We start from the raw sequence: 13,813 nt of genomic DNA, 5'->3' as shown, positions 1-13,813 counted from the left end.
CAGGCCTCTCCAATACAATACATAGATGACTCCACTTTCATTTGCACATTTGACAACATGGTACACCTCCAAAAAATTACTCAGGAAACTTTAACAGTGACTGAAACTTGGCTTTGTAACTCACAACTCTTGCTCAACCCTAAAAAAAAAAAAAAAACTACTTTTTTTCCCAAATCCCTCTCCCATGAAAAAAACAACATTGAAGTCCTCCCTTGATAACATAACCACTGAAGTCACTTTTCACAACAAATTATTAGGGATGATAGTGGATCATAATCTTAAATTCAGCCTCCATATACAAAATCATATAAGAAAAACTGATCAAAAATTAAGGATGCTTTATACAGCCAAATACTTTCTCACCAATACTACGTCTTGCCACTAATTATCTCCTCCCCACACTTCTTTATGATTCTTCAATCCTTACTACCCTTCATGCATCACATAAATCAAAACTTGAACAATGCTATAACAAAGTTGTTAAATTTGCAGCAAATATCCCTTTCAGAATCCACCATTGTATAGCACTAAAAAGCCTAAACTGGATAGAACTATCCCATCAACTAACAAATACACAGCTTCTTACCACCTGAAAAAGTATTCAGAATCCATCTGCTTGTCCAGCACTAAATGACATTCTACACAACTATGTTCCTAGTTGATCACTACCATCCGATATCCACAAACCTATTAAATCTGCTAGGAATTGTCTGTACTCGTACTGTGTTGCTAATGCCTGGAACTCCTTATCTCTATCCATCAGGTCAATACCCTTCCTCCCATTCTTCAAAATAATTTTGAAAGACTACTTCCTAGCAAAAAGCTGGCTCTGTTCTTGCTCAATACCAGGAAAAACAGTATTCCCTAAATGTTGACAAATACATATTTATACCTTATGTGATGTTATGAGGTAGTGCCACGTGTGCCAGGGAGAGTAGGGCAGTACATGTGTACATATGCCAGCATAGCTAGCTGGAGTTTTGTAAAGAATTTTATGTTATTTGATTATCACAATGATTTGTTCAGATGTTTGAGTTAAAAATATATTTGTAACGTTATGTGTGTTAAAAATGCATCAACAGTAGGTCTTGCTGGACAGAAAGAATGTATGCATGTGTATTAGATGGTATTGTTGTAACTGATCAAATGTATATGTTTAACAGAGAACCCTGGAAGGCTGGAAAGTTTGAAATTGTGTTAATACCTTTCAGATGCTGCCACAGCTCTTAGCAAAGCTATGTGTGTGTATTGTACCAGAGTCAGGTGACCAGAGGTGATGTCAACTTCTAGCCAGCATCTGGTTTCTTTGGAACTCTTGCAGTAGCACTTTAGAATCTGACAGGAAAGATTTCTGATAGGATATGTATTTCACACATCCAGACAGACAGATACAAACATCATCTGGCTTTTGATGTGGTAAGACACTCATCACATATCAGCTTGCCTTGCTTTAGTAAGTAGTCAGGGAACAGTAATTATTTAGTTAGTCAGGGACATTTAGTGAGAAATGTTTAGTATTGTTTTCTGTATCTGTGAGAAACTATCTAACTATATTATTTTTTTATATATCTGTGATTGAAACTCTGTTGTTTATTGCATTCAGTATTATCCTATTTTCTGTTTTATTACTTATCATTAAATATTTTAATACCTTTCATTGTGGCTGGTCCTTTAGAGAGTACTTTTAACATCCTGAGAATACTTGTGCTTGTTTTAGTGACACTACGGCCGCTCCTGAAAGCCTTGCTGCTTTGGTCACACTCATTTATGTTTATGCAAAAATGTAAGAGCCTTAGAGTAGCTGGCTGGTGGCAGCATAATTACCTCAAAGTCTGGGCAGAAAGGGGCACAGTTAGTAAATCTGTTCCAGCTTTTCCCAGGTGTGTATGTGTGTGTGTGAAAGTCAAATATCCAAGTGTGTGTATCAGCTACTGGGAACAGGGACACAGAGCTCCAAACTGATCAGTGTGGCATTTGAGTGGAACTGGAGAGAGAAAGAGAGTCCAGCCCCAGGTTTGCAGCATGCTCCTTGTGTGCTCTTAAGGGAAATTGTGCTTGGTGCAGGGAGGTGCATCTGAAAATACTGTGTGAATCCATCTTTGCTGTTAGTGACCATCCCTCATTGGAGTCAGTGGTGAGGATCAAGTCTCCTTGATTGCTGGCCCAGAATAGGGACCCATCACACCTTACATCTCCTTACTCTCACTTCTTCATTCACTTCCTTACTTCTATCAGTTTATGTCCCCTGGTTTCTCTCTAAATATACCATAAGCCTGTTTTCTCTCACTTCATATTGTAGTTCCTGTTTGTATTATGCTAACTTACCTTTAATTTCTCTATAAACTGGCTAAAATTTCACTAACTATTAAATTATTGCTATATAACTTGTATCTATTCTTAACCAATGTTTTCATATTATGTCTAATTTGGTATAATTATTTAAACGGTGTTCATTTTTTGCATTATTTTTAAAGACTGCAAAATTACTATTCTTAAAATATTTTCTAATACTTTGGAGTTTTACTCCCCGGGGCTGTGGCACAAATGGTCTACTACCCAGTCAGACTTTCCAAGTAATCAAATGTCAATGAATAAATAAAATAAATATGTGAAAATTCTTCTTGAGTTGGGAGCCGAACTCAACCCAAAAAGAAGAATCTGATAGCTGTTCCTGTTATGGTCTCACAACACATATGGATTTTCTAGGGTTGGCCATCTGACCCACCTCAACACCAAAGGGTAATTGTTTCACAAATCAGAACCTTTCTTGATTTGAGAATCCCCAACATATAGCCTCAGGTCTGTAGATACAGCTATAACTCAAGCACTGATCTTTTACCTGAGGTGCTTTGGTATCCAGTATACTTCTGAGCAGCATTGTATTGTAACTTCCTTATGGAAAAACCATAACTAGTGCAAATATCCAATAATATTTTTCATTCAGGTTCAAATAGTGCTAGCTGTTCTTCCAGATTGCACTTCTCCAGCTATTACCATCATTTCTAGTCAGTGGCTCAACAGGTAACATATTTGACTTTTGTGCTGAAAGATCAGAAGACTTTGGGTTCTCTTCCCATGCTAGGTGCTTGAATTTGTTTATCAATACTGACACTGCAGTGTGGTATAAGAAGGATGATGCCCTCCTGAATGTGCAACATTTTGAATAAAACATTAAACCAAGACCCCATCTGACTAAACTGGTGATAGCGAAGTCAGATGTACACAATCCCATAGCACTTGTCAAAAAGAAAGGAGAATTTCTCTGGTGCCCTGGACAAATCTCCCCTAGTCAGTGTGGATACCATGTTGGGTCTCAACAGAAAATTGGCCACAGACCTCAGTCAGCAAAATGTACTTGAAACAAATAAAATTCCCTTTGTGATCACTGTAGTTCACCAGTAGAACTACTTTGAATATTTTAGGAGCATATGTATAATTTCTTCTTCCTGCAACTCACAGGGTCATTGAGGTGACTCTCTCTCATCAACTTCCATGAAGGTCATGTAACTGGTATCCAGCCAGCGGGGTTGTATGTATTCCCATGCCATTTTGAAGACCACTTTTGAGAGGCAACCAAAATGAAGAAGTATGGATTTGGAACCAATGATGTGACTAGATATAAGACCAGCTATATCTAGCTGGTACTTACCTCCTGTACAAGCTATGGCTCATTTTCAAGCAATGAAGTAAGATTCCACTTCCTAAAAAACATTTTCATAGTCTAACCTCCTAATATGTCATGTTTCTGCCTGCCCCTCAACAGGTAGCACACCTGACTATCACCAATCACCTTGTAGGTGGTGAGTTTACATAGCAGATGCATACAGAATTTTTGGCTGAACTCAGCAAGGCTATGTGAGTCACCATCCACCAAGAGATCAATGGTGAACACACCCCCAGTCTTGCTCCAGGGATCAGTCCAAAATCCATCTTCTGAAGAAGATTCTTTGATTCTGTAACTCAGTAGAAATTGAGGGGGGTCTAATTTTAGAGTGCTCCTTGTCTTACCCTTTTTTGATGATGATTGTAATATATGATGATGTTATTTAAATATTTGTGTCCTACAGTTTAAATGACCCAGGATGTAAATGGTTGTGTTGTACACTACCGTTAGTATCTTGCATTTTCAATAATGCAGTCACTGAGCTGGCAGCATATTACCTTGTGGTCACAGGTGAAACCTTACAGTGTTAAAAGTAACAGGTGCAAACATGGTCCAGTTATAACCTCCCATAAATTCTTTTTCACAAGGTAATTTACTGGAAGACTGGAAACTGCAGACCTAGTGGTTTGATTTGTTCTGGACAGACAGTGAAATAGATGAGAAACCTAATAATGTGTAGTGTGCAATATTTCTGCATGTTGTAGGGGAAAAATGAAAGGCAAGTATAATACACTTAATTTTCAGTAAGCATAGAAGGACACAAGTTAAGTGCTGAAACAGAACTTTCAACACTGCTATCAGCCAAAAAATTTGATTTTATATGTAGATTTGTGTGTGTGTGTGTGTGCGCGCGCGCACATGCACACATACTGCCAAAGACTGTGAATTTATGAACCACATAAACCTTCTGCATTAAGGTGATCTAATGCTAATAAAAATAAAAAAAATGGCTACATACAGATAAATTACTTTAAATCATGTAAAAGTTATCAAAGGAATTAAATATGTGCAAAACAACATAAGAGAATGATAATGCATAGCAACAATTTACAGAAAACTGCACAAGAAGAAATTACAGAATCAGAAAACTGCATGAGAAGAAATTACAGAATTGTTGCATTAGGTGTGTCTAGATGTCTGAACTGCTGATCTGGGTATGTAATAAAAGGAACCATTTCAATAAAGTGAGTTAAATTCAGAAATCTAAGTCAGTACTGAAAAGGACAAGTCAAAAAAGAAACAAGAAAATGAAGTAAAGTTAGCACTAAATGTGTCTGCTAATATATTATACAAAGAAAAGTTGCTAAGGTCATAGCACATCATGTCATAGTAGTGTCCCCATTCTATTTGGCTTGAAAACCCAACTGACACAAGAATGGCCCTAATGAAATACAAAACTCTAGAGAAAATAACTATAAGGATGACAGCTATGACAAAAGTATGATCCCAAGAAGGAGAGCCGCCTATTTTAGGTGTCAGTTTAGCTTAGCTTCACTGTCAAATCTTTAACAATCTACTTACAACACTAATCATTAAAATAAAAAGAAAAACATAAGGAGACCAGCAACTCACAGGCAAATTGAGGTGACTCTCTCTCATCTACTTGCATGAAGAGCAGCTGTTGCTAACATTTTTGTGAATCACACATACAAATATATACATATTTATACACTAGACACTAGGGTTGATTCTCTAAAGAGTGCCATATTGTACCAACATTGTAATATGGATAGGGGTAGTGGAGGGATACTCTAAACTACCAGGGCCAAATACATATGTGCCATAATGGCACTAAAGCATTATGGGAGTGGGGGAGCCATAGAAGAGTAGACAGGGTAGGGGCAGGTACAGGGACTATAGAGTGTGTGTGTGTGTGTGTGTGTGTGTGTGTGTGTGTGTGTGTGTGTGTGTGTGTGTGTGTGTGTGTGAGAGAGAGAGAGAGAGAGTCACTAAGGGAATGTCACTGTCTACATGAGCAACAAATTCCGAGGTGTAGATCAGCTATGTAACTGCGATCAAGAAACAAGCAAATTAGCTGATAAGTAGTTTTCACCTCATCTTGGCCAGCATGTTTCTGAAACATAAATGGGCGCACCTAGTTAGAAGGTCCTTCCTATCAAGAACTATATGGCTCATGTTAGGAGCTTTAATGAATTAACAGGAACACAACTGCAGAAGTGGAACAAGTGTCTTCAAGGGTAAAAGTAGCAATTATAAACCAACAAAGAATGTGAAGAACACAAGAATGGCAAATAAATAATCAAATCAGGATGCTCTTTATAAAATAAAACAAGACCGGACAAGAGCTTTCATGCCGAAACTCGATGCTTCCTCAGATCCTTACAAAACTTAAAGCAACTAAATAATTCATAGATACTAGCATCCAGTCACAGAAAAGATGCAAATCACAAAACAATTCTAAAAATATTGAATGGATTATCACAAAATATCGAAACCAATCATATTATCTAAAAAATAGGCATGTTTGAAGATAGGATTTCATAGGTATCCTCACATTCAAGCCAAGATCCCTTATCTACTGTTAGATGTATGGCCAAAACTTCTGAGCAGGCTAGCTAATTCTGAAAACTAACAACCAATCATAAAAAAGAGGAGTAAGTCACGTTATGGTTCTAAAAAGTACCCAATGTGCCGCCTTAACATTACAGTTAGTCTGTTCATCTAAAGCGGGTGAGTGTTTTAAGGTGCCATTTGATTAGTACACACTCATTTAGGCCGAAATCCTTGCCTGCCTTCAAGTGTATTATCAATCTAAGCTCTTTCTATTCCATCCTATTAGTTTTCCAAATCTAGAATTTTGCTAACAGATTTGCAAAACTAAAAAACAAAAAAATGTACAGTATCAGAACTCAGAATGTGGTTAGCTAAAGCACTATTTTCACTTGAAGTTCTGATATCATATATATGCTCATGAATCCTCTCCCTCAAAGAGCGGTTTGTCTTGCCAACATACAAACACGGTCACTTAGAACATCTAACTAAGTAAACTAAATCCCTTGTTCAGCAATCAGCATAAAAAGAAAACGTGTGTACGTCTGTTGTAAGATGTATAAAATGATCATCATTAGTATCTATGTAACTGCAAAAATCTCATGATTTACAAGCATAAGTCCCTCTACAATATGATAGAAGTTGTATTTGGGATAAATTACTGTTCTTGCAACAATTCGGATGCTTAAGCAATTTTTTTTATTCTTGAATAAGCAGAACATTGAGTTTGTCTTGAGTGGAGTTTGTTACATTGGAAATGTTGTTTTGACATTGCCTAAAAAGGCACTATAAGGGAGGCAAGCTTCTTTGCCATTATTGAAAGTTTAGAGGAGACAGGTGCAGACCATCTCTCGCAAAGCAGTGTGACCTGTTGACCATGTCTTCAAACTCTGACAGATACTTGATCCCCCTGGAATGACAACACAAGCTAAGCCAAATGTTGAAGTTGATAATTTTTTCTTTACATTGTGGCATCATCCTCAGTGAAGGTAGAATTTTGCTTAGGGCTTGGGTCATACGTCTGGGACACATAATCTCAGTTATGTCTGTCTTCATATAGTCCAGAGATGTAGATCTCAAGTCATTCACCCCAACATGGATTATGACAGAGTCATAACATTTCTTGTTGTTAAGTGACTTGAGTGCAAGTGTGATTTGACAGATCCTGGCAGCTGACCATGACACTCTCCTTGTCCAGAGGTGAGGAGGACATCTGTGTGTCTCACTATGGAGTCACCTATAACCAAGACCTTGGGCTTTGAGATGTTTTGTTTTAGGGGCTTTTTTGCTGAGACACTAGTGTATGTTTTACTATGAGTAGTGTTTTTACTAGAATAGAAATATGTGCAAGTGGTTTATGTTTGCAAGGTCTCTGATCTTTTGGTAGGCTTCTAGTGAGTACCTCAGTGTATGTAGGTTTATGTGTCATGACCTCATTTTGTGTGAGAGGTGAAGTGAATGTGCTGACAACCTGCTTGATGTCCAGTTTGATGTTACATGAAAGAATTGATTCACATTTCATTGTAAATTACATCTCTCACATAGGGTATTTGTTTTAGGAGTAATTGGTTTTTAGTATACATGAGGCAATTACTACATTGCCTCAGTATTCCCATGTCAATCAGCCTGGCCAGTGAAATGATGGGAAACTGCCCATACATTATAGCAGGTTTTTATCATATGCATTATTAGGGAAGGGAGTGGGCTAGTTTGACCATTTTTTGTGCTAGGACTAACAAATGTGCTTGTTCTATTGAAGGTTATGGATGATAAGTGTGGCAATGCTGCTCAGTGCACCTGCGGTGCAGTAGGAAGGTGTGGGAGGATTCCACTGACAGATATTGAGGAAAAATTGAGTTTCAAGGCATTTGCTTCTATACAGGGTACTGCTAGCCCCTGTTGTATGGTGCCGGGCAATCCACAAATGAGAGGCTTAAAAAGAGGTGAAATTAAAACACTTTTAAGTTAATCTGCCAATAGGAAAGCACACAATGAACCTTACTCCAGCAAGCCCAAGCTCAGACAAGTCTGGATCCACAATCTTCTGCCAAAAGGGTGTAGGGGAGCCCTTCTTAATGGGAGATGCCTGGTTTAGTGCTCAAGTTATCAATAATAGGCTAGAATCAGCAGGTCTGAATCTAGACTATGCTGTCTAGGCATCAGAGCAGTGTAAATCAAGGGCAGAGAAGTGTTTCCCAGCTCAGATAAAGCAGGTAAACACCTACTGCCACCAGATGAACAATCCCAGTCCTTCCAATGCAAAAACACAGTAAAGGAATGTCCAGATTGAAATGTTACAACAAACAAATGTAAACAGTACAAAATGTTACTACAAACTTAAAAATATAGATACAGCAGTGTACTTTAAACAGCTTATAAAAATGTGATTATTCAATAAAAGTACTTCGCTTTGAATAAATGAGCCAAGAGCCAATCAATTGTGCAGAATTTATAAAGGCACTAAAAACCAAGAAAAGTTAATTAATAAGCACTCCAGCCAATAAAACTACATTCAGAAATCTCAAGTGTTTCGTCAACCTGAACAGACCTGGCTACCTCCCAGTGCACTAGATGGAAAATCCACTGACCTCTTTTAATGTAAAACCAATTGCTTGCTAGACTGTTAAAATGCACTACTCTATCCAACAGCTAGCTAGATAGTGAAAGATCAAGTAGAACAGACAATGGGAGGCAAAATAAAATTTTTCAATATAAGCACAAGAACAGGCAAATAAATAATTTAAGATATCAACAGCAGTATAGAAAGGGAGGAGCTTATTAAATTTAATTTACAGTAGGGGTGGGCAGCTTAAAATCACTAGGTTTAAAAAGCAGATCAACAAAGGTGAGAGTACAAACACAAAAAAAAAAACAGAATTTCACTGGGTATTTAAGTATCCCTCAAGAGACAATTTAACCAATGAAGAAAAAAATGTGAAATGTGCAGCCTAGATAATTTAAGTGTCCACCTCTCACAAAGAGCAAAAACACCAGGCCAAGCAAATTTCATAAAACAGCAAACAAAATGGAGGCCATTACAAGTCTAGCCAAAACCACCAAGTCAAGCATTTTCCTCTAGTCTCAAGGAGGGCAATACAAGATAGACTTAGGGGGAATTTGAAGCTGTCCATCCAATTATATAAGTTTGGTGGTGCTGCAGTAGCACTGTTGCCTCACAGTAAGATGTTGTCCTGTTCAATTCTCAGTTAGAGCGTCTTCTGTGTGGAGACATGCGTGAATGGGCATACCTTCATTGAAGGTTGTGCATCAGGGCCGGCAATCGGCACGTAAAAATCTACTGCCAATCATTAGCGGACCGGAGTTCCGCTGTGGCGACCATTAACCGGGAAAAGCCGAAAGACACAACAACCTTGAAGGTGGCAAGGGTGCTACCTGCCTGACTTGAACTGGAAGATTGTTTCAGAGGTGAAAGATACTTTGGGATATAAACCTATTACACCAATATATTATTTATTGCTGATGAAGTTAAATAACACACATTGGAAAGTATTTTTATGATTCAGTGAGATATAATGAATACTTATTTAATGGGAAATGAAGAGGTAAGAAAATGAAGAACTTAGGAATTTATGTGTTGCCAAAGATATGGCCTTACATACTTTTAGTGCTGACAGAGTAAGGCAAATAGTCTAGAATCTAGCAAGTAATTTGAAGAGGCAGCAGAAGCAAGAATGCATGAAACACTGTCATTTTAAAGTCAGTGCAGGGGAAATTATGAGACGTTTAGTAGGAAAAATGCATTATGTGAGTTGTAAAATGCACGTTACTTTCCCCATTTTAAACAGGTACTGGAATGTTTAACTATCAATTACCAAATATAATAACATTTAAATTTTGCTTTACCTTTTTCTTTAGCTGCCATCCAATGACAGTATTTCCAGTCTGTTACTTTGCAACAACTGCCTGCCAAACATCAGTCCCTTCCAGCCAATACAGACATTCACTCCCCATCACTGGGGTGAGACAGGCCATAATTTAGGCATGCAGGGTGGTTCAAGGGTTTTTACCTCAAGACCTACATCTCCTGTACATGCTTGGCTTACACTAGAGAAAGGTGCAGTGAAATGAGCTTTCCACACTAGTCATCCCTTACTTCAACAATGGCATTGCCAGCAGCAGCCCGGCTTTCCATCTCGAAGCATGGGTGGTGTCTTCCTCAGTCTCCATAAGAGAAACCACATCACACCAAGTGCTTGTCAAACACCTGCAACCTGTACCTCTCCCCAGAAGTGGAGAGTGGACCATACTCCTTCATTCCTCTCCATCCCTGTCTGGCAGCTCCAGTACCATGGCTGCTAATCAAACCCTAGTCACCTGAGCTGCAGTCTAGGCTGCATCCCTCTGTACACCTAATGTTAGCTAGCTGATGCAGTGGCTTCTCAGATGCCACCAAACAGAATTTGGCAGTGAGGGTTCAAGAAGCACTGCTTGAGAAACTCTTTACTATCTTCCTTTGCATATTCATTATTTTAAGGGGCAATAGCTGCATAATATACTTTCAGTGCTTATAGCCTTACTTTTTTTCCTTTAACAGACATTTGGTGATCGTGTCCTCTATCCGGTGTCTTGGATAGTTCCAGTTTTTGTTGTCCTTTCTACATTTGGAGCTGCTAATGGAAGTTGTTTCACAGCTGGCAGGTACTTCTCCATTTATAATGAATTTTGCTTGCATTCATTTGTTAAAGTGGCTATACATTTCTATAATAAAATAATACTATAAGTAGCAGAAAAATAAAAAAAAAAACATATAAGTAGCCAGATATGTAGACATATCTGCCAGACGTGTAAGCAAATGAACAAATTTGTAGTAGAAGTAAGCTACAAAACCTCCTGAGAATATCAAGGAGCCATTATACCAGTGTGGATGAAAATGTTAGTCATTTCAGTTCTTAAACCAACTGTAGTTAGATAAAATAACTCAAGTAAAATGTTAACATGAGCACTCAGTACTTCTTGTCCTTCTTTTGAACAATGATTATCCTTTTGTTTTTACTCTTATATGTAGTAAATTTTAGTCAACTACTATCAGTGCAACCCTTAATGTTCATAATTTTTTTCTTTTGTTTTTCTCTTTCTAATTAATTTCATATTTGCAGTGTTGTTTTTAATAGTTTTTGTCCTGTATGTTTATCTTTGCTTATGTTTGCTGGGACTATTTCCCTTTGGGTCTACACGGAAAATGGGTTGCTTACTATCAATGCAATGTAAATAGTTAATAACTTTTTCTTTTTTACAATTATTTTGTATTGTGCTTGTTATTTAATATTTGTTGTCATTATTTTTACTTTTGTTTGTTGGGGCTTTTCCCCTCAGGTCTCCACTGAAAATGGGTTTGTTTGTAAACTCAGTTGGACTAACCCAGTTAACAAATGTGAAATAAATAAATAAATAAATAACTAAAACTGCATAATTTTTTCTGGACTAGTCTATTTTCCAATTGTCACACTAGTATTTGTGAAATCTGAGAGGTGCATTACTTTCAGAAGCTGAATTTTCAAATATTTAGCCTTATACATTTGCTGATTTCTGCTATATGTGCAAAGAAAGTACAATTACAAAAGTTGTCATCATCAGTTAGAGATATTTTACTCTGTCAACTAAAGAAATGTAGGAAAAATAGATATAAGCACAAATTTGTGAAAGAAAACCGAAGATGGCTCTGTAACATTTAATGCACATGCATGCCATCTCTTTAAAATGCAGTACTTCAGGAAAGCAAAGCTTAGTGAATTCAATTTAAAACAGGCATTTGTCAATGCTGAATGTTAGCTTGTAGTGCAGTGGTAAGGTTTCTTTGGGGTGTAATGGTGTAATTGTTTGCTAGTGGTAGGCAGTGGTGTAAAAAAAGAGCACATCAAGCACAGTGGACTACACCATTCATTTATTTGTCCATACATTATCCAACACTCAATACAGAAAATAATAGGCAATTGTGCAAAAAAAGTTAATTATACATACTGCCAGGAATGGACAAAGGACTACCTCATTCATTATTCTTGGGTAATGTACACTACAACTACACTACAAAACTTGCTAACACCCACCAAGCTATAAAGAAGGGTTGAAGTTTAAGGTAAACCTTAGGTTTCAGCCCAAGGATACAGAACTATCAATCCATTGAAACATAATCCCCTTCAATAATGCCCAAACTTGGACAATATTAAATGTAAGGATATGGTCAGCTCCCTCTCTCCTGCACCTCCAAAACTTGCTATCCTTTTTAATTCTCATTCTAAATTGCTTGCAGTGGTGTGGTACCATCTGAATAGAATTCATAAATGTTGAATATATAATTTAGGCCATTTACTAAGATCACTAGCAGCTATCAAAACCTCCTGTAGGTGAATTTTTCCTGTCTTTTCCATCTCTATATCATCCAATGCTTTAGCCACATTTTTCCTGTCTTCCATATCTATATCATCCAATGTTTAAGCCACATTTTTTCTGTCTTTTAAATCTCTGTATCATCCAATGCTTCAGCCACATTTTTCCTGTCTTTTCCATCTCTATATCATCCAATGCTTTAGCCACAATTTCCTGTATTTTCCATCTCTATATCATCTGATGCTTTAGCCCCCCTGCCTTTCTTTGCAATATATGTCTATAAATCAGATTGCCCCCCCCCTTTGTTTAACTCCAGCCCATTTGTACCATGGCTGACTCCCTCTGCTACCAATCACTACTGACATATGCTTGATCCATGTGTAGCACATCTGCTGTTATGTAAACCATTCTTGCACTCCCAATCCAAATTACAATGCTGAAATTGAAAAAAGGTTTTCAACTTGATTTTACCCTTGAGTTTTCTAGTTATCTGTTCCCATTGCCATATCTCTTTCTCTATCCAAGATTTTGACTTTGAAGTGCTGACATTTACCTAACACTAGGACAGTGCCAGATGGCATCATTAGGTACCCTTCACTACCCAAAATCTCCATTTTTTTCTTCACTTGTTTGCAAATATCATTCTCATAAACAATCTGAACAAAGTTCTGAGGTAACTGTGCCCCGGTTCTTCCCTTTTCCATTTGAGTACCACTGTGCAGTCCCCACAACTGAAGGGAGATCATATACCTAGCTAAATGAGGGAGCCCAAGTCCACCACAATATTTGGGAAGAGAGGGGAAGCCAAAGACTCCAAGATCCTTCACCGTGTTCCTCCCAGAACTGAGTGGTTAATGAGCTCTTGTATGTGTCTCAACATGGGGTGTTTAGACAAAAAGGGGGATATTCCAGGCTAGATATACTATACATGGCAAAATCATCACCTGTATTACCTTTATCTTCCCTAATAGTTTATTTAACTGCTCCAGTTTCAGAACATGGTTCTTAACTCTCTAAAATAATATCACTAGTTTAGATTTTGTTGTGCTTGATAAGGTTTCTCCCATTTGCAATCCCAAGTATTATGCTGAGGAAACTACTGGAAGGAGTGAATCTTCCAGCTCATACTCAAGTTAACTGCACTTACTGACTACTGAGTTCTGGTAATTACAGTGTAAGCCAGAAACATTTCCAAATTATATAAAGATGTACAGTACTTTTCTAGAAACACTTGGAGATTATTACTCATTAGGACACAGCTGTCAACACATAACAGAAATAAGCTTTCAGTCC

At 37.6% G+C, this 13,813-nt stretch overlaps 1 protein-coding gene across 1 annotated transcript in view; it reads left to right on the top strand.

Moving 5' to 3' along the window:
* SLC7A9 (solute carrier family 7 member 9) overlaps positions 1-13,813 on the top strand; it is a 369,032-nt gene that overhangs the window by 201,248 nt on the left and 153,971 nt on the right. Inside the window, exon 8 of the mRNA XM_044081885.1 lies at positions 10,731-10,834. Within this exon, the coding sequence (XP_043937820.1) occupies positions 10,731-10,834 (104 nt within the window). The remainder of the gene's footprint in view (positions 1-10,730; positions 10,835-13,813) is intronic.

This window comes from Protopterus annectens, chromosome 8.part1, assembly GCF_019279795.1.
Source record: "Protopterus annectens isolate FY-2018-M chromosome 8.part1, PAN1.0, whole genome shotgun sequence".
In the NCBI taxonomy this organism is placed as follows: Eukaryota; Metazoa; Chordata; order Ceratodontiformes; family Protopteridae; genus Protopterus; species Protopterus annectens.
The sequence above is the reverse complement of the archived record's forward strand: the minus strand, read 5'-3'. Positions and strand labels throughout refer to the sequence as shown.